This window comes from Cebus imitator, unplaced genomic scaffold (assembly GCF_001604975.1).
Source record: "Cebus imitator isolate Cc_AM_T3 unplaced genomic scaffold, Cebus_imitator-1.0 Scaffold160, whole genome shotgun sequence".
Taxonomy (NCBI): domain Eukaryota; kingdom Metazoa; phylum Chordata; class Mammalia; order Primates; family Cebidae; genus Cebus; species Cebus imitator.
The window spans coordinates 501,524-525,558 of record NW_016107475.1 but is presented as its reverse complement, the minus strand read 5'-3'; the positions used below and the strand labels follow the sequence as shown (position 1 = coordinate 525,558).

The 24,035-nt window shown below is 39.9% G+C and overlaps 1 protein-coding gene across 1 annotated transcript in view; it reads right to left on the bottom strand.

Annotated features, from left to right (window-relative positions):
* Positions 1-864: 864 nt before the first annotated feature.
* The window catches only part of SNX3 (sorting nexin 3), a 44,328-nt gene continuing 21,157 nt past the window's right edge, over positions 865-24,035 (bottom strand). The window contains exons 2-4 of the mRNA XM_017543730.1: positions 9,630-9,725; positions 4,518-4,642; positions 865-1,895 (exon numbers count right to left, since the gene is read on the bottom strand). Of these exons, the coding sequence (XP_017399219.1) occupies positions 1,790-1,895; positions 4,518-4,642; positions 9,630-9,725 (327 nt within the window). The 3' untranslated portion in view covers positions 865-1,789. The remainder of the gene's footprint in view (positions 1,896-4,517; positions 4,643-9,629; positions 9,726-24,035) is intronic.

Below are 24,035 nucleotides of genomic sequence, written 5' to 3'. Positions count from 1 at the left end.
CCCAAAGTGCTGGGATTACAGGCTTGAGCCACTGCGCCCGGCCCTAATTTTTAAACTTTTTATAGAGACATGGTCTCACGATGTTATCCAGGCTGCTCTCAAAACTCCTGGCCTCAAGCAATCCTCCTGCCTTGGCCTCCCAAAGTGCTGGCACTATAGGCACAAGCCACTGTGCCTTGCTGAGAACCACTGCTTTAGAGGAATTATTTGGTTTTGCAGAGCTACCATTATTCTGTTCTGCATACCCAAAACTGACAGCCTTTGACTTTACTAATTCTCTAGTTCACTGAAATAAAATTTACATTTTGTTTAGCTTCGTACCTTACTTTACAGTGTTTAAAACGTCCAGTATTAGGGGACTGTGAAATACTGTTTGAGCAACAGAAGGCCTGAGGGGCAAGTATGACTTCTTCCTGTGACTTCCATCTGCTTTGTAGACATCCTAGTTTGGCCAAGATCTAAGCGTGTTTCCTTTTAAATGAACTGATTCATCTTCAGAGGAGCGCCTCTGCTGTAGGAGGAACAAATTTCTTTATCTTGGGATTTAACTCCAAGTCACAATGGGTCCCCAAACCAGCAGAAGTTGTATAGACTCCAACCAGAAACCACATTCTGGCTGAAAGGTCTGACTACAAGTTAGGCAGCAAGAAGTCACGGTCTCTTATTTTCACAGGTCAAGCTAGAAGATTGTGCCCTTCTTTTAAAGTGGATAAAGTGTGCCTACTACCCCAAACCAAATTAAAGAGAAAGCAGAAAGCTGCTGACTAAGGAGAGTTATTATACCCTTGCTAAGTTTGTTTAAACAAGTCACTCAGTTTAACTAGGAAAAAAATTATTCTGAAAAATAGGAGGAACGGTATTGACTTATCTTTAAAAGTCCTTTTAATAAATGACTTGAGATTATAAAGCATTTTTCAAATACAAAAAGTGCTTCAAAATGATTCAGTAAGCCTTAAGGAATATATTTTTTAGCATATCATTTTTATTGTTGTTGAAAATACCCCATTCAATGCGTGGAGGTATATTTGATATCACCACTGTTTAAAGGGAATGGAGTTACAGGAATGAGAAGTATATAATCAGTAAATAATCCGTCTCAACAAGTGACTTAAGTAGTCACTCAGAGAGAGCAAAGAAAGGCTGGAGGCAACACAATCAGTGCATATCAGAAATGCATTTTAATTTTTATTTGAAAACAACTTAAATTTTTAGACAAATGATTTTAGTATATAAATTTGATTTTGTTTTTATACAGAATATAAAGATTTCCCTCATTAATCTTCCATGTGAAGGGTATTGCAAGCCCAAAGGAAGATACCTTCTGCACACAAATATGTATCTTATGCGTGCAGTATCGGAAACCAATGGTGTAGTGCTCCTACACATAAATTAGGTCAAGTGACACAGACACATTAAAAGGGGGAAAGAGAAATATTCTAGTTAATCAAATGCAAGAAGCAAAGAAGACACAAAAACTGTGCAAATAAGACCAAGCCAGCAACTTTAGTTAGGACACTGCAGATTACATTGGAATAACAGGTTTGTGAGGCTATAGTGTGCACCACATTAAAACAGCAAGAAAGAGCTATTCATATAGAAAGGCTGGAATGAGGGATTTTCACTAAAGCAAATTAACTTCTTGTCAACTGCCAAAACAAAACCGAGCATGAGTGTTAGTATACTGAAGGCATGTTATACCAGTTTCTGAGCAGCATGCTAAAAGTTAGAACTTCTTCACTGGTGCATATCAATCATTAATAGTCACGTTTTTGCCCCTTCTTGCCAAATTTCAGGCATGTCTTATTTTAGATGGAGTATAGCTTTTATCTATTATTTCATCTTGTAAAAACATGTGAAGACAACGTTCATTCTGTGCCAGAGGATGACCAGCCACCCTGAGAATAAAAAATATAAATTTAGTCCAACATTTTATACAAGGGGAGGAGTTCAAAACACACATTTTAAGGTTAAGAAGCATGTATAGGCTGGGTGAGGGGGCTCATGCCTGTAATTCCAGCACTTTGGGAGGCCAAGACAGGTGGATCACCTGCGGTTGGGAGTTTGAGACCAGCCTGACCAACATGGAGAAACCCTGTCTCTATTAAAAATACAAAATTAGCCAGGTGTGGTGGCTCATGCCTGTAATCCCAGCTACTTGGGAGGCTGAGGCAGGAGAGTCACTTGAACCCAAGAGACGGAGCTTGCAGTGAGCCAAGATTGCACCATTGCACTCCAGGCTAGGCAACAAGAGCCAGACTCCATTTCAAAAAAGGTTATTCTGGAGCTCAAAATAGGTTGCTGTGAGCTGAGATCGTGCCACTGCACACCAGCCTGGGCAGCAACAGCAAAACAAGCATGTTATTATTTTTGAGATGGAGTCTCACTCTGTCACCCAGGCTGGAATGCAATGGCCGATCTTGGCCCACAGCAACCTCTGCCTCCCAGGTTCAAGTGATTTGGTGCCTCAGCCCCCCAAGTAGCTGGGACTACAGGCGTATGCCACCATGCCCAGCTAATTTTTATCTTTTTACTGGAGACGGGATTTCACCATGTTGGTCAGGTTGGTCTCAAACCCCTGACCTCAAGTAATCGGCCCACCTCAGCTGCCTAAAGTGTTGAGATTATAGGCAAGACCCACCATGCCCAGCCAAGAAGCATGTACAATTTACTAATAAGTATCATTCTGGGCTGTCCATAAAGCTATGCACTATCAACTAATGGTATATGTTCTTTTGTTTGGTTCACAACTGTAATTTAGAAAACATTTAATCCAAACTTTTCAATGCTTGTGGCACATGTCCCCAGTTAGCTTCTTTATATATTAGCTGGTGTTTTCATAAGAAACTTAAGTGAATTTTAATGTTAAAAGTGAAACATGTCAATGGATCCTAAGAATCTTTTTTTTTTTTTTCTTTTTAAGACAAAGTGTTGCTCTGTCACCTAGGCTAGAGTGCAGTGGTGTGATCTCAGTTCACTGCAACCTCTGAGTCCCAGGTTCAAGTGCTTCTCCTGCCTCAGACTCCTGAGTAGCTGAGACTACAGGCGTGCACCACCAAACCCCACTAATTTTTGTATTTTTAGTAGAGAAAGGGTTTTGCCATGTTGGCCAGGCTGATCTTGGAACTCCCGACTTCAAGTGATCTGCTTGCCTTGGCTTCCCAAAGTGTTGGGATTACAGGCGTGAGACACTGCACCTGGACAGAATCTATTTTAAAGAGGAGAAGATACAGGATTGGTGTTAGAAATACAATGAAGTTCAACAAAAGTCCCAAATAGTTAAAAAAAAAAACAGGCACAAATATCCAGGTATTTTGTTTGTTTCTGCCTGCTTAAAACCAGACTGGGCTACCAGATTCCTATTTCAGAATTAAAAACCATCTAATATAGGCCAGGCAGGGTGGCTCATATTTGTAATCCCAGCACTTTGGGAGACCAAGGCAGACAGATCACTTGAGGCCAGGAGTTCAAGATTAGCCTGGCCAACATGGTGAAACCCTGTCTCTACTAAACACACAAAAATAACCCAGACATGGTGGTGTGCACCTGTAATCCCAACTACTCAGGTGGCTGAGGCACAAGAATCACTTGAACCTGGGAAGCGGAGACTGAGCCACTGCACTCCAGCCTGGGCGACAGAGCAAGACTTTGTCTCAAAAAAAAAAAAAAAAAAATCTAATATAGTACTGCCTTCTCCAAAAGGAAAACAGGTCCATAGACAATAAAGACTGAGTGCTACAGTAGATAACCAAGGGCTTTATGTAACCCTTTCTCTTCTGTTTACCACTCATGGATCTTCAAATCACTAGATAAAATTTAAAGTGTAAGCTCACATTACCATATTCTGTAGGATTTGGTTTACTTCTTCTAGCTTAAGACCAATGCACAATTACAGTGAGGTCTTTCTTGGCATAAATCTTTCTATCACTTTGGCTTTCTATCACTTTACAAAATAGCTGTATTTCAAATGGGAATAAAATGAAAAGCTAAAAATACTGGTTTGAGCTTATCAAGAGTTTCTAAAGTAAAAGAGAAACAATCCTAAGTCTTCTTAACATTTTCAAAAGAATACATTTTACCATGAAAATTAAAAACATGCACCTTTATACAAGACATGCTGATAATATCTCCATCTGCAATCAAACAAGATGATTGCAAATATATTGTAAGTTTTATTGTTCATGCTAGAACATACTGTAAATCAGAATCGTAAGTAAAACTGTGTTTTTTAAATGCTGTAATTTTAAATGTAATTTGCATAAATTCACCAAGAAAAACAAATACAAAACTTAGGTCAACACGAAGATGTTCATTTCAATCACTCAAGTGTGTTAATATTTATCACAAGATAGTCAACTTGTCAGATACTTTTACTTTGTTTAAATGATATGGAAAGTCAGGAAATGGCTAAAAGAAAAGGCAACAGTGCAGTTTAGCTTAACATCTAAACTATAGTAGTCACTTAAAGTAGTCTCAAAACATACTTCATTCCTACACTTTGAGGAATAGGAAGCACTTACTTGTTTATAAACTGCTCCAGCCCTTGTTTTCTTTCCTCAATAAAATTGTCATCAAATATTCCATCATCGCCTCTAAAAGGAAGCTGACGCAAAAACGCTTTCCCAGGGAGCGGGGGAACTACAACCTAAAACATGAAGACAGAAAGTTCTTGATCATGCTGCCTGGGTTGTGAAAATTTATAGAGCACAACATGAAGACAAGGCATGTTCTCACTATAAAAGCCATTACCCGGTCAAACTAGTTGAAATATAAAAGAGCAAAAAATACACTGAAAAAAGACCAAATGTTTTGAAGACAAATGCAGAATAGCCCACCAGACAAAAGCTCCTCAACTCAAAGGCAGGACCCACAGCTTATGTCATTTTTCTCGGCCTTATCAAAGCACAGGTATACAAAGAGAACACTCACAATACTGAAATAAAGATTACCATGCCCCTCAGACACTTGTGATGCCACTTGGAGAAGGCAATGCCTTATTGCAATGCACACTGCAGAGATCAAAATCAACTCTCAATTAAATGAAGAAATGTTAACAATGTTCCCACTGCACCATGGTTAGATAGGAATTCTGGTTTCTTCAACCTCTTACCATCTGCATATAGCCCTTCCTACTTGTGTTTGAGGTGAGGACAAAATATCAATAACTCTAGTTGTCACTCTTTGTTTCCTAAATTGAGAAATAAGTCAACTTTCTCCCAAATGCCCTATCCTGCTGTCTTTTCCCAAAGACTTCTTATTTCTTCCTTCCCACACTATAGGAAGATCCTAAATTGTCCCTTTCAAAGCCTAACCAAGGGTCAACTCCTGCTGATCTCTCCCTTCTGGGAGTTAACTGAAGCTCAAATATTATTCTGGGCCAGGTACAGTGGCTCACAACTGTAATCCCCACACTCTGGGAGGCTGAGGCAGGCGGGAGGGCTGCTTGACGCCAGGAGTTCAACACAAGCCTGGGTACATGTTTACAAAAATAAAAAAACTTATCTGGGTATGGTGGTGTGATCTTGTAGTCCCAGCTACTTAGGAAGCGAATGTGGGAGGATGGCTTGAGTCCAGGAGTTCGGGACTGCAGTGAGCTAAGATCACATCGCTGCACTCCAGCCAATAAAAAAGTTTAAATGAAATGATAACATTTCATATCATTTAAACAAACTAAAAGTATCTGACAGCGAGATCTCGTCTTCAAAAGTAAAATAAATTTTTAAAAATGTTATTCTGGCTGGGCACAGTGGCTCATGTCTGTAGTCCCAACACTTTGGGAGGCCAAGGCAGGCAGATCACCTGAGGTCGGAAGTTTCAGACCAGCCTGACCAACATGGTGAAACCCCATCTCTACTAAAAAATACAAAATTAGGGGGGCCTGGTGACACATGCTTGTAATCCTAGCTACTTGAGAGGCTGAGGCAGGAGAATCTCTTGAACTCAGGAGACGGAGCTTGCAGTGAGCCAAGACTGCACTGCACCATTGCACTCCAGCCTAGGCAACAAGAGCCAGACTCTGTCTCAAAAAAAAAAAAAAAGGTTATTCTGGAGCTCAAAATACTTGTTTTGATTAAACAGCATCTAGCTATGTCAAAGATTAGTTTGGTTTCTCTACCCTGGCACTACTGAGAATCAGATAATTTTTGTATTGGGGCGCTTTCTTGTGCATTTTCTTTCTTGAGATGGTGTCTTGCTCTGTTTCTCAGGCTGGAGTGCCATGATATGATCATGGCTCACTGCAGTCACAACTTCCCTAGACTCAGGTGATCCTCCTTCATCAGCCTCCTGAATAGCTGGGACACTACAGGCTCATGGTGTGCTACCACACCTGGCACTTTGGGAGGCCAAGGCAGGAGGATTACTTGAGTCCAGGAGTTCAAGACCAGCCTGGGCAACATAGTAAAACCCCATCCTTATTAAAAAAATTTTTTTAATTAGCTGGACACAGTGGCTCATGCCTGTAATTCCAGCTACTTGGGAGGCTGAGGCAGGAGAATCACTTGAGACCAGGAGTTGGAGGATGTTATAGTATGCTATGACATGCCACTGTATTCCAGCCTGGGCAACAGAGCAAGACTCTGTCAATCAATTAATCAATCAGTCAATTTCCTAACCATCTGTCATTTGTATATAGTGAGTTATAAATCTTTATTCCCTAATAGACAAAGATTTCAATTCCATTTGCTGAATTCCCTTCCCACTTAATGACAATGTTATTTTTGTTATGAACTAAAATCCCTATAAATACATGGGTCAACGTCTAAACTCTATTACATTCCATTAATCTATTTGCCCAACCTAAAGCAATATATACGGCATAACAGTGTTTTCTTCAGAGATGAACCACGTAAGATAATAATGGTGGTGCCATAAGATTATAATGGAGGTGAAAAATTCCTATTGCTTAGAAATGTCTTGACCTAGGATATCACTGTTTATTACTGTAGCCTTTATAAACATTACATTGAAATTTATAATTTATAAATTTATAAAATATTTTTCTTCAATAATAAATTAACCTTAGCTTTTTCAACTTTTTACTTTTTTAACTTTTTGACTCTTGTAATAACACTTAGCTTAAAACACAAACATATTGAACAGCTGCACAAAAATATGTTCTTTATATTCTTACTCTTTAAGTTTTTCTCTTAAAGAGAAAATCTCTCATTCCACTAATTTAGATTATTGGAATGTAACACAGTTTAATTTTTCTTAACTTTTTTTGTTAAAAATTAAGTCACAAATTCACATAATAGCCTAGGCCTACATAAATTTTCTTACATTCCAGTGTAACCTCAAAGTACTGAGTGTTATTTATGTTTTCATTCACATTCACTCACCATGTGCTCACTGACTCACCCAGAAGAACTTCTAATCCTGCAAGCTCCATTTATGGTAAGTGCCCTATACATTTGTACCATTTAAAAAATCTTCCACGCTGTATTTTTTACTGTATCTTTTCTATGTTTAGGTGCACAAATGTTTCCCACTGTGTTAAACTGCCTATAGCATTGAGTACAGTAACATGCTGGATAGGCTTGTAGTCTAGGAGCAACAGGCATACCATATAGCCTAGGTGTGTAGTGGACTATACCACCTGGGTTTGTGTGAGTGCACCCTGTGATGTTTGCACAAACAATGAAATCGCCTAAGGATGCATTTCTTAGAATGTATTCTCATCAGTAAGTGCCATATGACTATACCACATTGTTTGAATTACTATAGCCTTAAGATATGCTTTGATGTCTGGCATGAAAAATACCTGCTGCCCACTATATACTTTTTTTGGTCATTCTTGAGTGACCTAAATTTTTAAAATTCTGATTCTAAAGCTCATATATAAATCTGCAAGTTTATAGACAGCTCTACTGAAATTTCTACTAGAAACTTATGAATTTATAAATAAGTTAGAAAATACTCTGTATTTCATGCATGTTTCTGCTAATATGTCACCTATGAGTGAGGCCTTCCCCTTGTGCTCTATATGAGAGTGGCTCCTCTGGCACTTCCTACTCCCCTTAATTTTTTTTTTTTAGAGCTTCCCGTCTGACATCTATATATTTTACTATATTTTTCCTGCCTTCTCTTCAGCCCCCACTCCAATTTACCTAACAGGATATAAGCACTATAAAAGAGGGGACCTTAATTTGTTCACAGCTATACCTGTAACGCTTAGAACACAAAGAATGAGCTCTCTAAAATGTCTGTAAAATAAATAAATCTTTAAAAGCAAAAATATTCCAGACAAGGAATACAGTATTACCCTTTTCTTTTTTGAGACAGGGTCTGGTTCTGGTGCCCATGCCGGAGTCCGGTGTCGACACTGTAGCTCAATGCCTCCTAAGCTCAAGTGATCTTCTTGCCTCAGCCTCCTGAGTGCTGAGGCTATAGGTGCGTGTCACCATGCCTGGCTAATTTTTGTATTTTTGGTAGTGATGGGGTTTCGCATGTTGCCCAGGGTGGTCTCGAAATCCTGGGCTCAAGTGATCCACCCGTGCTGGCCTCCCAAAGTGCTGAGATTATAGATGTAAGCCACTGCACCCGGCCCCTCTTTATTTAGGTCTTCTTTTGTCTTTCAGTAAAGTTTTAGAGCTTTCTTAAAATGAATTTTGTATTTCTAGTTTTATTCATATTTAAAAATTTTGGAAGAGATGGGGCCTCACTATGTTGCCCAAGCTGGTCTTGAACTCCTGGGCTCAAGAGGTCCTCCTGCCTCAGCCTACCAAAGTACTGGGATTACAGGCATGAGCCACCATGCCTAGCCTCCATTACAGTTTTGTTGGAATGCTATGATTTGCATATGTTGTGCTCATATCCAGCCACTTTTATCTTAAGCTAGAAATAGAAGGAAAACGTTCAATTTAAACTTGAGAGATGAGTCCAAACTAGCCTTCATCTAGTTTAGGACTCCCCTACCATACCCACTTCTTTCTACCTACTTTCTAGTCACAAAATAACTTTTCATCATTCTGAGCACTCCATGCCTTTCCATGACTCCTTGCCTCAGATGTCATTCTGAGGGTAGGGCTGAAATGAGAGACATCAGAGTGAGACCTTGCTTTAATTTATTTTGAAGCCAAAGCTACCAAATTCTCTTCCAAGAGAAGATGAGGCATGTAACAACGTTTTTAAATTGCAGTCAGCAACCAACTAGTGGATCAATAAATGCTAATCTTATGAAGAATATCACATATCAAACAGTGAGGTCATTACTGTTTTATGAAACTTACGTTACATGAACATATGTGTGATAAAAAAAACAACGTGTCAGTAAAACAAAATTGGGAATACACTGACATTTATAAAATGTATTGAGGAAGAGAAACTTGGCAAAGTGTCTGGAGACGGGAAGATGAAATAGAACGATGAGGGAAAGGAAGGAAGTAATAGAAGAAGGTTCTAAGAAGTGTTATTCAAGTATGAGTCAGCAAAGACCTTGACTGGGCCAAAGTAGACAAGAGAAAGAGTTGCAAGGAAAAAATTAGAGTCTTCCTCTATAAAATGACATCAAACTATTTTTAAAAAATCATATTTGCTTGTACCCATTTTATTCAAGATCACTTTCCTGAGAAGTATTAAGCATTAAAACTTGGAAGGTTTTGCTTTCAAGTTGAATTACAAATCATTCTTACCTTGCTCTCTCTTTCTAATTCACTTCGCAGCCATTCAAAGTCACTGTATCTTCTTCTAACAGTAGATTCTTTCAGCTTGAAAATAGGAAGATTTGTCTGAAACAAAAAAAGTTACTCCTAAATTGAGCACATTAAGGAAACTCCAAAATAATGGGGGAATGGGGGATCTAGGCTCGCAACTTGATGACATGGCAAGGTTGATTCCCTTAACAAAAGAAATCGTAACTTTTTTTTGAGACAGGGTTTCGCTCTGTCACCCAGGCTAGAGAGCAATAGCATGATCTCAGCTCACTGCAACCTCCTCCTCCTGGGTTTAAGTGATCCTTCTCCCTCAGCCTCTAGAGCAGCTGGGAATATAGGCACCCGCCATCATGCCCAGCTAATTTTTATCTTTTTGTAGAGACGGGATTTCACCACGTTGGCCAGGTTGGTCTTGAATTCCTGACTACCTGCCTTGGCCTCCCAAAGTGCTGGGATTACAGGTGTGAGCCACTGTGCCCAACTGAAATCAAGACATTTTAAAGATGGCCTTTTATCCATAACAACATAAAACTTCGCTAGTTCTTTTTTTTTGAGGCATAGTCTTGCTCTGTCACCCAGGCTGGAATGCAGTGGTGCGATCTCAGCTCACTGCAACCTCCGCCTCCTGGGTTCAAGTGATTCTCCTACCTCAGCCTCCTGAGTAGGTGGGATTACAGGTACCCGCCACCACGCCTGGCTAATTTTTTTTGTATTTTTAGTAGAGGCGGGGTTTCACCAAGTTGCCCAGGCTGGTCTCAAACTCCTGACCTCAAGTGATCCACCAGCCTTGGCCTCCCAAAGTGCTAGGCTTACAGGCTTGAGCCACTGCCTGGCCCACTAGCTCTTTAATAGTGTGTTATTTACACAAGAATACAACTTTTAAAACGTACCTTTGCCTGCAGGCTTTTGGAGGTCATTCTGCCTGAGGTTATTTGCATAAATGTAGGTCATTTTAAAATTATTTCAGTGAGTTTTAAAAATGTCAACTAAGCAGGGGTGAAAAAAGGCTAGCTCTTGACTATCCTCCAGCTTACCTAGTACCTCAGCAATAGTCCTCATAGTGGAAAGATACCTTACACCTTTTAATTTCTAAAATTTTATTTTCTTGGTGCTCATTTATTATAGCAAAATCCCAACTTATGTCTCAATGCCTATCACTGCCTTTTGATGTAGAAATTCTTTTTCTTCCCCCAGAGCACAGTGTCATTACATTGCCCAGGCTGGATTTTAAACTCCAAGGCTCCAGCAATCCTTTCACCTTAGCCTGCCGAGTAGCTGGGACTGCAGGGTCACGACACTGTGCTGACTCACTCACCTACTTTTAAATGAAAACAAAACCTTTTGTTATGAGGAGTAGATTAGATCTTGCATAATAAAAGGCACACATAAAACATTATTCTTAATAACCTTCTAAAACATGACAAAAAGAGCAGGCAAAGTGCTGCATGCAATGTCTGTGCCCTTACTGCTAGTAAGAAGTTAACTCATACTAGACAGATCAGGCTCATCAACCCAGAACTTTAAAGGCAGAGGGCAAGTTTAAGAAATGAAAACATAAATAACACTCAGTACTTTGAGGTTACACTGGAATGTAAGAAAATTTCTGGAGACTTTGTTCTTTACAAGATTGCAAAGACTACTTGTTGCCACTTCAGTCAGCTTCTAAATTAAAAAAAGAAGAAAGATTTCTTTTTTTTTTTTTTTTTGGGGACGGAGTTTCGCTCTTGTTACCCAGGCTGGAGTGCAATGGCGCGATCTCGGCTCACCGCAACCTCCGCCTCCTGGGTTCAGGCAATTCTCCTGCCTCAGCCTCCTGAGTCGCTGGGATTACAGGCACGCGTCACCATGCCCAGCTAATTTTTTGTATTTTTAGTAGAGACGGGGTTTCACCATGTTGACCAGGATGGTCTCGATCTCTTGACCTCGTGATCCACCCGCCTCGGCCTCCCAAAGTGCTGGGATTACAGGCTTGAGCCACCGCGCCCGGCCGAAAGATTTCTATTATCTTTTACTGGATCCCCTTTAAAGAAAAAATATGCTACGCTGGGCACAGTGGCTCCTGCCTGTAATCTCAGCACTTTGGGAAGCCAAGGCAAGCGGATCATGAGTTCAGGAATTCGAGACCAGCCTGGTCAATATGGTGAAACCCTGTCTCTACTAAAAATACAAAAATTAGCCAGGTGTGGTGGTGGGCACCTGTAATCCCAGCTACTCGGGAGGCTGAGGCAGGAGAATTCCTTGAACCTGGGAGGTGGAAGTTGCACTGAGCCAAAGGTTGTGCCATTGTACTCCAACCTGGGCAACAGAGTGCAACTCTGACTCAAAAAAACAAAAAACAAAACAAAAAACAAAAAAACAAAAGAAAAAGAAAAAATATGTTACCAAATCCAAAAAATAAAAAAGCGGTTTATGACTAAAGACTATTAGGAGTGGTATGACTAAATAAATAAACTATTAGGAGTGGTATGACTAAACACTAATACTGATATGAGATCAGTATTTTATCATTAAGAATAGATTTTAGGCCAGGCATGGTGGCTCATGCCTGTAATCCTAGTGCTTTGGGAAGCTGAAGTGGGAGGATTGCTTGAGGCCAAGAGTTACCAGCCTGGTAAACATAAGAAAGATTCCACCTCTATAAAACATAAATTTATTGGGCATGGTGGCTTGTGCTTGTAGTCCTAACTACTTGGGAGGCTGGAGTGGCAGGATCTTTCAATCCCAGTCAGGAGTTCAGGAACTGCAGTGAACCATGATTGTACCATTCACTCCGGCATGGGCAACAAGCAAGACACTCTCTCCAAAAAAAAGAAAGATTTTATTTTATTTGAGACAGGGTCTCACTCTGTAACTAAGGCTGGAGAGCAGTGGCATGATCATGGCTGGCTCAAGGGACTCCTCCCACCTCAATTCCCTGTGTAGCTCAGACTACAGGCACATGCCATCACACCCGGCTAATTTTTGTACTTTTGGTAGAGAGAGGGTTTCACCATATTGCTCAGGCTGGTCTTGAACTCCTGAGTACAAGCAATCCATCCGTATTAGACTCCCAAAGTGCTGGGATTATGGGCATGAGCCACTGTGCTCAGCCAGAAAGATTTTAAAATGTGCATAATATTGAAGTTTGTAGGAGACAGAAATGACCTACAAAATAACTAATGCCATACCCTACCAAAAATACTACTCAACACTATATACTCTTAGATTACATTCTATCTGTAATTCAGACTTTAATTAGCACAGAATTTGCATAGAACTGCAAAATGTTTTACAACTGGAAGAAAAAAGTTAAGTGCCACCTGAAGGAAAGACTGGCATCCTACTGTGTATACAGGGGCATCATCTTGTAATATTCACTCCTAAGAAAATTCTACTTATTTGTTAAGCTCAATGCCGCTGGTAAATAGCTGTCATTCAGCACAAGAAAAGCTTTTTATTTGGGACCTTAAATCAATTTTGTAGTGGTCTCAATTTTTTCCTAAGTGTATTAACTTCTCTATGTTGTATACCTTACAGCTTAGAATTTTCAACAGATGCTATTGGGCATAACAGTGTATAGGTTTCAAGCATGAAACCAAATCTCACAAGAGATTTAAAAGCACTTGAATTTTCTTTCCCAGGTAACCACAACATTTGTTCATTGTATTAATGACTAAAGAAAAAATTGCACCTAACAAGACTCTTATTATACTAAAAGTCAAGCTTGTATTTAAAGATGCTGGCTTGTTGTACAGAGGGTATTCTCATTCCCCACAGGGAATAAAATTAGGTCCCCTGGAGAGCAGAATGATAATTCCCAGAAAGAAAGCACTGGATTATTTCTCTCTGATTTCACCTATTGGCTTTTTAACCAAATTCACCCTTCCGCATTAAAATATTAAGTCTTTGTAAGTGTCTAAAGATAGAAAGGCCTTTACAGAGTTGAGTGTTTTCTGCAGGTGAGATTTTACATTCTGAATTCCCTCCTCTCAAATTACTTTACAAAGGGGATTAACTGCTCTCTTTATTCAATATGTTAAGATCAAGCTTGTGAAAAGAGTCCCCTAAGAATTTTCATACTTCTGGGTACGGAAGTCTATAAAGTTAATCTCTGAAACAACATATCAAGCTTACAGGTACAATGTTGAGAGAAGAGTGCCAATTCAGCTCATTTTACCTTCCATTTTCCCTTTTGAACTTTTGACACAATCATGATTATATCTGATTCACTCTAATAGAAAGGGGGGGTAAGGGGAGAAAAGTCCTTTTCCTTCTATGATTAACAAATAGTTTGATAGATTATATACTTAAACAGGATCATGATTACTTAAGAAAGTTATTTTAGTTTTCCTTAACTGGTTATTTCTCTTTTTGTATGAGGACTGCTTTAAAGTTACATATTAAGAAATTTGAACATCGCTTGCCCATTACATTTGCAGTGGTTAACTTAGCCTGTTAAACATCTTCCTGAGCATTACAAGGACTCTTTTTTTTTTTTTTTTTTTTTGGAGTTTCGCTTTTGTTACCCAGGCTGGAGTGCAATGGCGCGATCGGCTCACCGCAACCTCTGCCTCCTGGGTTCAGGCAATTCTCCTGCCTCAGACTCCTGAGTAGCTGGGATTACAGGCACGCGCCACCATGCCCAGCTAATTTTTTGTAATTTTAGTAGAGGCGAGGTTTCACCATGTTGACCAGGATGGTCTCGATCTCTTGACCTCGTGATCCACCCGCCTCGGCCTCCCAAAGTGCTGGGATTACAGGCGTGAGCCACCGTGCCCGGCCTACAAGGACTTTTAATTCAATGTAACTGATCAAAATAAGTAGGTGAAAAATGCGGGTTTTCTTGTTGTTGTTTGTTTAAGGTACTGAACTATCACTGCCGAAACTCCTGTGATTGGTCACTTTCAACTTATTTAACTTTTATAAAATGACTGAAGGGAGAAGAGGTTTTCTTCCTACAGCTTCAGGAGAACTAAACTATTATTTACTGATCATCTATATAAGTGCACCATGCTAGATAAGGAAGAATCATTATTTATAATGATGAATATAATGCAGACCTGGCCCTTACGAAACACATACCAACCAAGGAGGTTAGAAAACAAGCATATAAAAAGTTGAATTTCCATGGTTAAAAATACCACAAACTGGCTGGGCATGGTGCTTCAAGCCTGTAATCCCTGTACTTTGGAAGGCTGAGGTAGGAGGATCACTCGAGGCCAGGAGTTCGAGACTTGCCTGGGCAACATAGTGAGACCCCCTTCTCTGCAAAAAAATTAAAAATTAGCTGGGGAGGCTGGCCATGGTGGCTTATGCCTGTAATCCCAGCACTTTGGGAGGCAGAGGTGGGCGGATCACCTGAGGTCAGGAGTTATAGTTTACAAAATATAACTCAACCACAGACCAATCAGAAAAGCTATCTAGAATGTAGGACATATAAAAAGTCTCAGGCCAGGCGTGGTGGCTCACACCTATAATCCCAGCACTTTGGGAGGCTGAGGCAGGTGGATCACTTGAAGTCAGGAGTTCAAGACCAGCCTGGCCAACAGAGTGAAACTCTATCTCTACTAAAAATACAAAAATTAGCCAAACGAGGTGGCATGAGCCGGTAATCTCTGCTACTTGGGAGGCTGAGGCAGGAGAATCACTTGAACTCAGGAGGTGGAGGTTGCAGTGAGCCGAGATGATGCCACTGCACTCAGTCTGGGCGACAGAGTGAGAGTCCACTTCAAAAAAAAAAAAAAAGCTTCAGAACAGTGTATCATATAGTATGATACCATCTGTATAATACGAAAAGCATGAAGCCTGCCACCATGCCCGGCTAATTTTCTGTATTTTTAGTAGAGATGGGGTTTCACCATGTTGACCAGGCTGGTCTTGAACGCCTGACCTGGTGATCCGCCCGCCTTGGCCTCCCAAAGTGCTGGAATTACAGGCGTGAGCCACTGTGCCTGGCCCCCTTTCCTTTCCTTTCCCTTCCCTTCCTTCCCTTTCCCTTTCCCTTTCCCTTTCCCTTTCCCTTTCTTTCCTTTCCTTTCCTCCCTCTCCCTCCCTTTCTTCCTTTAGAGACAGGGTCTCCCTAAGTTGCTCAGGCTGGTCTTGAACTCCTGGGCTCAAGGGATCCTTCCACCACGGTCTCCCAAAGTGCTGGGAGTTTAGGTGTGAGCTGCTGTGTATGGCCAGCCAGGATTCTTTTTTGTTTTTTTGTTTGTTTTTGAGACAGAGTTTCACTCGGGTTGCTCAGGCTGGAGTGCAATGGCATGAGTGCAAAGGCCTCAGCCAGGACTCTCTTAACACGGAGTTCACCATACTATAAGACAATTGAAAATGGTGAAAACAGTGTGAGCTAAATGCAGAGGAGTACACGGTATATTTAGTATATAATTCCTGAATATTCTAAAGCATAGGAATGACGGGAAATAAAACTGAAAAGTTTAAACTGCATCTGAATGTGGGGCTAAAGTATTTACTTGTGACCAAATAAATATGCTTGAATAGGAAAATGATAGCTATGCACAGAAAAAAATAGAACAGAGAAGTTATCACAGAAGTAGAAGCCACAAATGAGCTACATGTAGGCTTAAGGGGTAGAATTAAGAACAGATGGCTCTAGTTGATTCTTAGGTTTATCTGCTTTGAAGTGTATGGAAAAGAGACAGACTACTGTGGCAGATTACAGCAAAAATCAATTAAAGGTTTTATCTTGGATGTCACTTTAAATGCCCTAGATTTATCCAGAAAGAATGCTGACTTCTGAAATTAAGTGAAAATCAGACTTAAATATTGTTAACTTACTTTAAGATGACAAAAACTTTTGAAATTTGAATGGCAAAATTTAGTATTCTCTCACCCTAATATTCATATTTTCCCCCTAATTTTAAGAGAAGTTGATTAGTATCAGGCTGAGTATAAAGTAAAGTGGAAGCGACAATTTTCTTCCTAGTTACCGTTCATTTTATTTCTTAACAGGTAAAAGTGTCAAACACAACCATCTGTATGAAATAACAATTGTAGGAAATAAAGGAATATGTTATTTGTGGGAAATAACAATAGATCAGCCAATTTGGGCACAGTGATCACAGGTAAGATAGGAGACAAGCAAAAGCAAAGTACGGCATGGGGCGAGAACCAGAAAGTACAGCCTTCATCTATCTGTATAGGCATATATTAGTAAATGCTGAAGAAGGTGACTTTGAGTAACCTTGGACTACCTTAGACTTCAATTTTGTTCATGGAGTTCGAAAGTTCTGCAGATCACATTTCATTATATATCTGAAGCAAACACAGAGGCTCAAATAAGCTGGATAACTCCCAAGGGTTCTATTAAAGAAACTCAGTATTAATAGTCACTTAAAGCTATGTCAGGGCCCAAACTGACATTTAAAGAGAAGAGAATTATAATTATCTGCATCTCAAAACAGTTAAGTTGGTTGCCTGGTATCCACTGAGTCCATAAAACTCTCTTATTCCACACTCAAAATATGCCTTTGTTATTAATTATTCGCCAAATGCTAGTTAACTTGTTACCACTACTTAGTAACATTTATTTGGAAAACTATAAAATAGATCACCTATATTATCAAAAAAGACAAAAAAAAAAAAGGGGGTCTCCCAGAGTTGCCAAAGGTGGAGTATAGTGGCAAGATCCTAGTGAACTACAGGCAGAACTCGAGCTGAAGGGATCCTCCCACCTCTGGTTGTTTCTTTAGCCTTTAATCTAGAATAGTCACTCCCTGCCTTTTTGTCATTCAAGACACTGACAACAGAGTTCAGGCCAGCTATCTGAGCTACATTCTACATTTGGGTTTGTCTGTTTCCTCATGACCAGTTTTGTTATGCATTGTTGGCATTAATGATGTTCCTAAATGGCAAGAATGTTGGCGGTCAGAAGGCACATAATGTCAGTCTGTCCCATTACTGGATCACTGGGTAAGGAGAGGTCAGATTCCTCCAATAGTTATATTTTCCCCACCTCTGAATACCTTTTTCTTGAACCAGCCCTTCATAATACAATCTAATGCCATTTAGAATTTGCCTGGCTAATTGAAACTTTCAAAACTATCAGAGCACAGAATAAATTCTTCTTCTAGGAGAATTCGCATTTTTAGGTGAAGTTATTCATCTAACTTTAAACATTAGGAGAGAGATTGCTTTGCTGAAGGAAAGCCCCACTCCCTGCAAAATACAGTGTGAATATACAGATGTGTAAGTACAGCATGTTCTCAATTTGTTTATTTAATACATAGAATTTTAAAAGGGTTTATAATCTACTTGGGTATTTGTAATCTTCCTGGAGAAATCTGGGATAATGCTGAAGCTGCTGGGTATCTTGCTTTTCATTTGCAAAATGACAATATATTTTGCTTAGCTCATGAAAAAGTGATGAAATAATTACAAGATCCTGGGACATTCAAAGAACTAGAAAAGAACAACAATAAAAACCCGAAGAGAATTATTCAATGTTATTTCGTTGCTGTCTATTTGTTATAATATACCAGGAACTAAACTGCAAAGTGATAAAATGTTAAAAGAGATATGTGTATGCCGGATACTCTTAAACTACTATTTTTATAAAAGATAAACCAGCCATTTTCCACAAAAAGTATTACTAATCACACAGGGTAAGATCATCAGGAATCTAAATGGACATTATATACTGAGAAAAAGATTTCTGAAACCATAATATAGAGGTCTAAAACAAGTGCTCCCTTCAAGTCTAAGCACAGAAACTACCACATTATTGGTCTCCAAAAAGGTAGGTCTTATACACTTACACAGGCTGACCTATTAAAGTCAGCAGCTCACAGACACCCTATATGTTACCTGATCATCACTGATAGCCAAGCAGAAAACCAAGCCCCAAAATGTGATCACCTGAATATAGCTTAACAATAGATATTAGAAAAATGTTTACTAGGTGTTTCTAGTATTTCTTCAGATAGTGTCACGTGTACATTTGAAAAGAGACTGGCAACAACATCAAAAGTATACTCAATAGGCCATACTCTATTCAACCAATCCTAAGAGATGTAAATGGATGCCTCACTACAGTTCTCATTAAACAGCTGCATTTCTCCAAATATCTACATCTAGAGATAAAAGATAAACTGAGAAGTGCTTAAGCTATTACTTCGCCCTTCAGTACTTCTGATACCTGTTTTACCCAATCTGGAACAGCATGAATAACTAGAGATATGGTTTATAACCTAGATGAACTCTTAATAAGGCTGAGAAGAAGTCATTTAAATGGAGAATAAGCTTTTAGTCCACAGAACCTTTGAAATGTAGATTGTCACTAAGCCAAAGTATTTAGTTTCTTTCTTTATTTCTTTCTTTAAAAAATAAGGACATGGCCTTCCAGTGATACAATTCCTCGTTATTTTAAAAGAGGTATCCTTTATGGTATAATTTCCAAAGCAGTAGAGAAGAAATGATCTAGACTACCTTAAATGCATAAACCAAGGCATTCCAGATACTTTTCCTACATTGTCAGTATTCTTCATTTGTGAATTAGCAACAAGACTCATTTGTGAGCTCACAAAAGGTTTGCAATGAGAAATCTTTAGTGAAATTGTACAGTAATAATTCTATTGTAAAGGAAAATTCATTCATAATAATTCATGAACATTTACCTAATTCTACAGGCTCATGCTGAAAGAAAATTGTCTACTAATAGTTTAAAACCTTTTTTTGGACAATCTTTAAAATGCAAAACTATTTTCTATATCTTCTCAACTTGTCCAATCCTAAGAATCACACTCCCAAGTGACACCAACTAGAGAATCTCATTCAACTGATCTAGAGTGGAAACTAACCAACAGTATTTTCAAATGAGTCTCAAGTGCAGCCAGGGTCAAGAACTGCTGCCCTAGACTTAAAAAAAAGTGAATGAGGGTTAGGAACTTAGGAATCTGTACAATCACCAAGAAATTCTGGTTTAGCTGGGACAGATATGGGCAATAACATTTTACCTCTTTAAGGGTAGTGATTTGGATTAATACTGTGATGATGGAGTGTAAAGTATTATAAGTAAAACTATGATGTGGAAACCAGTTAAAAAATATTGGTTTAAGAAGCTCTATTCAGTAGGTATTCGTATTTTCTAAGCTTTTACATACACAGCATCAGGCAGCTATGGACTACGGGGATCTCAAGACATCCTCCTCAAGGGATGTATTTACATTAGATTTACAGTGTAAATTGGGGGATGGGGAGGAGAGAGTGGAATATTCTTCTAATATTCATTACATGTAGCATTCACAACCACAATTTATCACATAGCTCTTTAATGTTTGGATGAAAGGGTGGAGACCAGTATTTGAGTAATCAGGGTAAAAATAAAATATATAAAAAACATATACATGTGACAGCGGGGTGTGGTGGCTCAAGCCTGTAATCCCAGAACTTTGGGAGGCCGAGGCGGTTGGCTCAGGTTACCTGAGGTCAGGAGTTCAAGACCAGCCTGGCCAACATGGCAAAACCCGTCTCTACTAAAAACATAAAAATTAGTCGGGCATGGTGGCAACACGCCAGTAGTTCCAGCTACTCGGGAGGCTGAGACAGGAGAATTCCTTGAACCCAGGAGGCAGAGGTTGAGGTGAGCCAAAATTGTACCAGCGCACTCTAGCTAGGAGACAGAGTGAGACTCTGTCTCAAAAAACAAAACAAAACAAAACACATACATATGAATATATTAAGTTTGTATGGTGGACTTATAAAAGATATCCTTACAATTAAAAAAATAATATGGCTGGGCGCAGTGGCTCATGCCTGTAATCCCAGCACTTAGGGAGGCAGAAAGGGGCAGATCACAAGATCAGCCTGACCAACATGGTATAACCCCATCTCTACTAAAAATATAAAAATTAACTGGGCATGGTGGCACATGCCTGCAATCCCAGTTACTCAGGAGGCTGAGGCAGAAGAATCACTTGAACCTGGGCGGTGGTGGTTGCAGTGAGCCAAGATAGTACCATTGCACTCCAGCCTGGGCAACAAGAGCAAAACTACGTCTCAAAAAAAAAAAAAAAAAAAAGTGAAGGAAAAAAAAAATAAAAAAAAAAAAAAAAAAAAAAAAACAGAGCAAGACTCCGTCTCAAAAAAAAAAAAAAAAGAATAATACATATTCATTTGTAGATATTCCATTTCAGCATATAGCCTTTTAGATTTTTTATATGTAAAAATCTTATTTTCATTAAATATATTATCAGCTTCTCATAGCATTAACTTGATTATATACAGACAACCCTGGGTGGGAGGCTGTGTAGTACAATGATTAAAGGCACAGTTTTGGAACTAAAAAATCTGTTTTAATCTGAATTCCTGCATTAACCACCTATCTAACTCTGAGCAAAATGCCATGGATGAGAACTAGATAAAGCCTTGATACAGATCCAGGGAGTTTAAATATTTTCCTTAGGATAAACCCTAAAGGTGAAATTACTAGGCCAAAGACTATAAGTTAAGTCTTCAAGTTGTCCTCCAGAAAGGCTACTTTGCTATAGAATGAGAAGGAACACTGCAGTAGTAGTAGCTACTTTGGTAGCCTACAGTAAACCATGACACTCAGTATTTAAATATCTTTCTGTATCCTCTCTGACACTGGCTTGGCCATGTGACTGTCTTTGATTAAACATTTGTGTATTGCAGCCTGTCTCTTGGAACATTTGTTCATAAAGAGATTCTTGGGATCCTGTCACCGTTATTCCATGAGAAGTCTAGCTCTCCCTATGAAGGAGAACTGAGGACCTGATCTACATCCCCATCTGAGCTCCCAGCTGGCAGCCAGCCATATGACTGAGTTATCTCAAAAATAAGTCCTCCAGCCCCAGTCAAGTGGCCCCACAGATATCAAGCAGAATAGAGACAAGCCATCTCTTCTAAGACCTGACCAAACTGTAGAATTGTAATGAAGTGAATATTTAATTGTAACTGTTTTCATTTATCAATTTTTAGCATTTTTACACAGCAATAATCAACTGAAGCAATAATCTGACTTTGGTAGGATTATGCTAAACAAGAAGCAGATTATGAGAGGATAGTATTTCATCTCTAAAAACTTGGTAACTCAAAAGTAAATAGACTTGGGCCAGGAGCAGTGGCTCACACCTGTAATCACAGCACTTTGGGATGCTAAAGTCAGTGAATCATTTGAGGTCAGGAGATCGGGATTAGCCTGGCCAATATGGTAAAAACCTGTTTCTACTAAAAATACAAAAATTAGCCTGGCATGGTGGCACACGCCTGTAGTCCCAGTTGGGAGGCTGAGGCATGAGAATCGCTTGGACCTGGGAGGTGGAGGTTGCGGTGAGCCAAGATTGAGCCATTGCACTCCAGCCTGGGCAACAAAGAGTGAAACTCCACCTCACACACACACACACAAAAAAGACGTTACTTAGAATGCTAATAAGTATACAGCATAAAAGGCATCAAGAATCTACCACAAGGCCATTCGCGGTGCCTCACACCTGTAATCTCAGTACTTTGGGAGGCTGAGGCAGGTGGATCAATCACCTGAGGTCAGGAGCTCAAGACCAGCCTGGCTAACATGGTGAGGCCCCATCTCTACTAAAAATACAAAAATTAGCTGGGCATGGCAGCAGGCTCCTGTAATCCCTGCTACTTGGGAGGCTGAGGCAGGAGAATCACTTGAACCAGGGAGGCAGGGGTTGCAGTGAGCCGAGATCACACCATTGTACTCCAGGTTGGGCAACCAGAGCAAGACTGCTTCCAAAAAAAAAAAGAATCTACCATGATGGACTGGGTGCAGTGGCTCATGCCTGTAATCGCAGCACCTTGGAAGGCTGAGGTGGGCTGACAGCTTGAGCTCAGGAGTTTGAGACCAGCCTTGGCAATATAGCAAAACCCAATCTCTACTAAATATACAAAACTAGTTAGGCATGGTGGCACACACCTATAGTCTCAGCAACTCGGGAGGCTGAAATGGGAGATCACCTGAGCCCAGGAGGTCAAGGCTGCAGTGAGCTGAGATGACACCACTGCACTCCAGCCTGGGTGACAGAGCGAGACCCTGCTTCAAAAAAAAAAAGGAGGAGGGGGGATCAACTATAATGGATACCCACTTCTCCCCCAAAAGAATCTACCATGAACTAAGAATATGAACATTGTCCCTGCCTTAGCCAATTTTATGACACAGCTAAGAATTATAAAAGGAGACCAAAGCAGAGTAGGTGTCACAGTACAGACAAGGATAGGTCAGGATAAGGAAAGAGAAGTAAAGAGATGGAACACCACTGGGGGAGTTTCTGTAAAACAGTACATAATTTTTGGAGTACATTATGATAAAAACATATATGTATAACACTTTAGGCTCAGAGGCCTTAAAGCTAAGAAAATTTTTCTAAGAATACTTTTTATAGCTACCTACATCGTTTGTATCAAAAGTGTTCAAGAGAGCCAGGTGTGGTGGCATGTGCCTGTAGTCCTAGCTACTAGGGAAGCTGAGGTGGGCAGATGCTTTGAGCCCAGGAATTTGAGACCAGCCTAGGCAACACAGTGAAACCTCCACCTGAAACCCCCCTAAAAAAGAAATTTTTTAAAAAAGTGTCCAAGTTTTGATGTTCATATTTGTGGATGAAGAGTTTAAAGTCTCTTATTTTTCCACTCACCTAAGAAATTCCAGGTTTTATTCACTAAGGCTGTATCTTAGAGAAACACAGAAGGTTCAAATAACTGGTATATCCCTTTCATAGTGTAAGTTCTTGACATGTTACATGGGGTGAGGGTAAAATGCAAACAAATATATGTAAGTATAATTTAATATTTTCTTTGTATCAATGATAGGAGCTGAGGAGCTAATCACAAACTTGTGACACCTTTTCTCTTCTTTTTGAGACAGAGTCTCACTCTGTCACCCCACTCTGTCACCCAGACTGGAGTGCCATGCACAATCTTGGCTCACTGAAACCTCCACCTCCTGGGTTCAAGCGATTTTCCTACTTCAGCCTCCCGAGGAGCTGGGATTACATGCATGCGCCCCCATGCCCAGCTAATGTTTTTTGTATTTTTAGTAGAGATAGGGTTTCGTCACGTTGGCCAGGCTGGTCTTGAACTCATGACCTCAAGTGATCCTCCTGCCTCAGCCTCCCAAAGTGCTGGGATTACAGGTGTGGGCCATTGTGCCCAGCCCATGACACCTTTTCTGATTCCTAGAAGTAGCATGGAACAAATGAATTAGTTAAGCAGACCTGGGTTCAAGTCTTCTTTCTGGAACTTATTAACAGTATGATCATGCCAAATTACTTTCCTTCTCTAATCTGAGTTTTACCACCTTTAAAATGAGCCAAGTGTAGAGGTTCATGTCTGTAATTCCTGCTACTCAGGACTGCTTGAGGCCAAGAATTCAAGACCAGCCTGGGCAACATAGCAAGACCCTGTGTCTTGAAA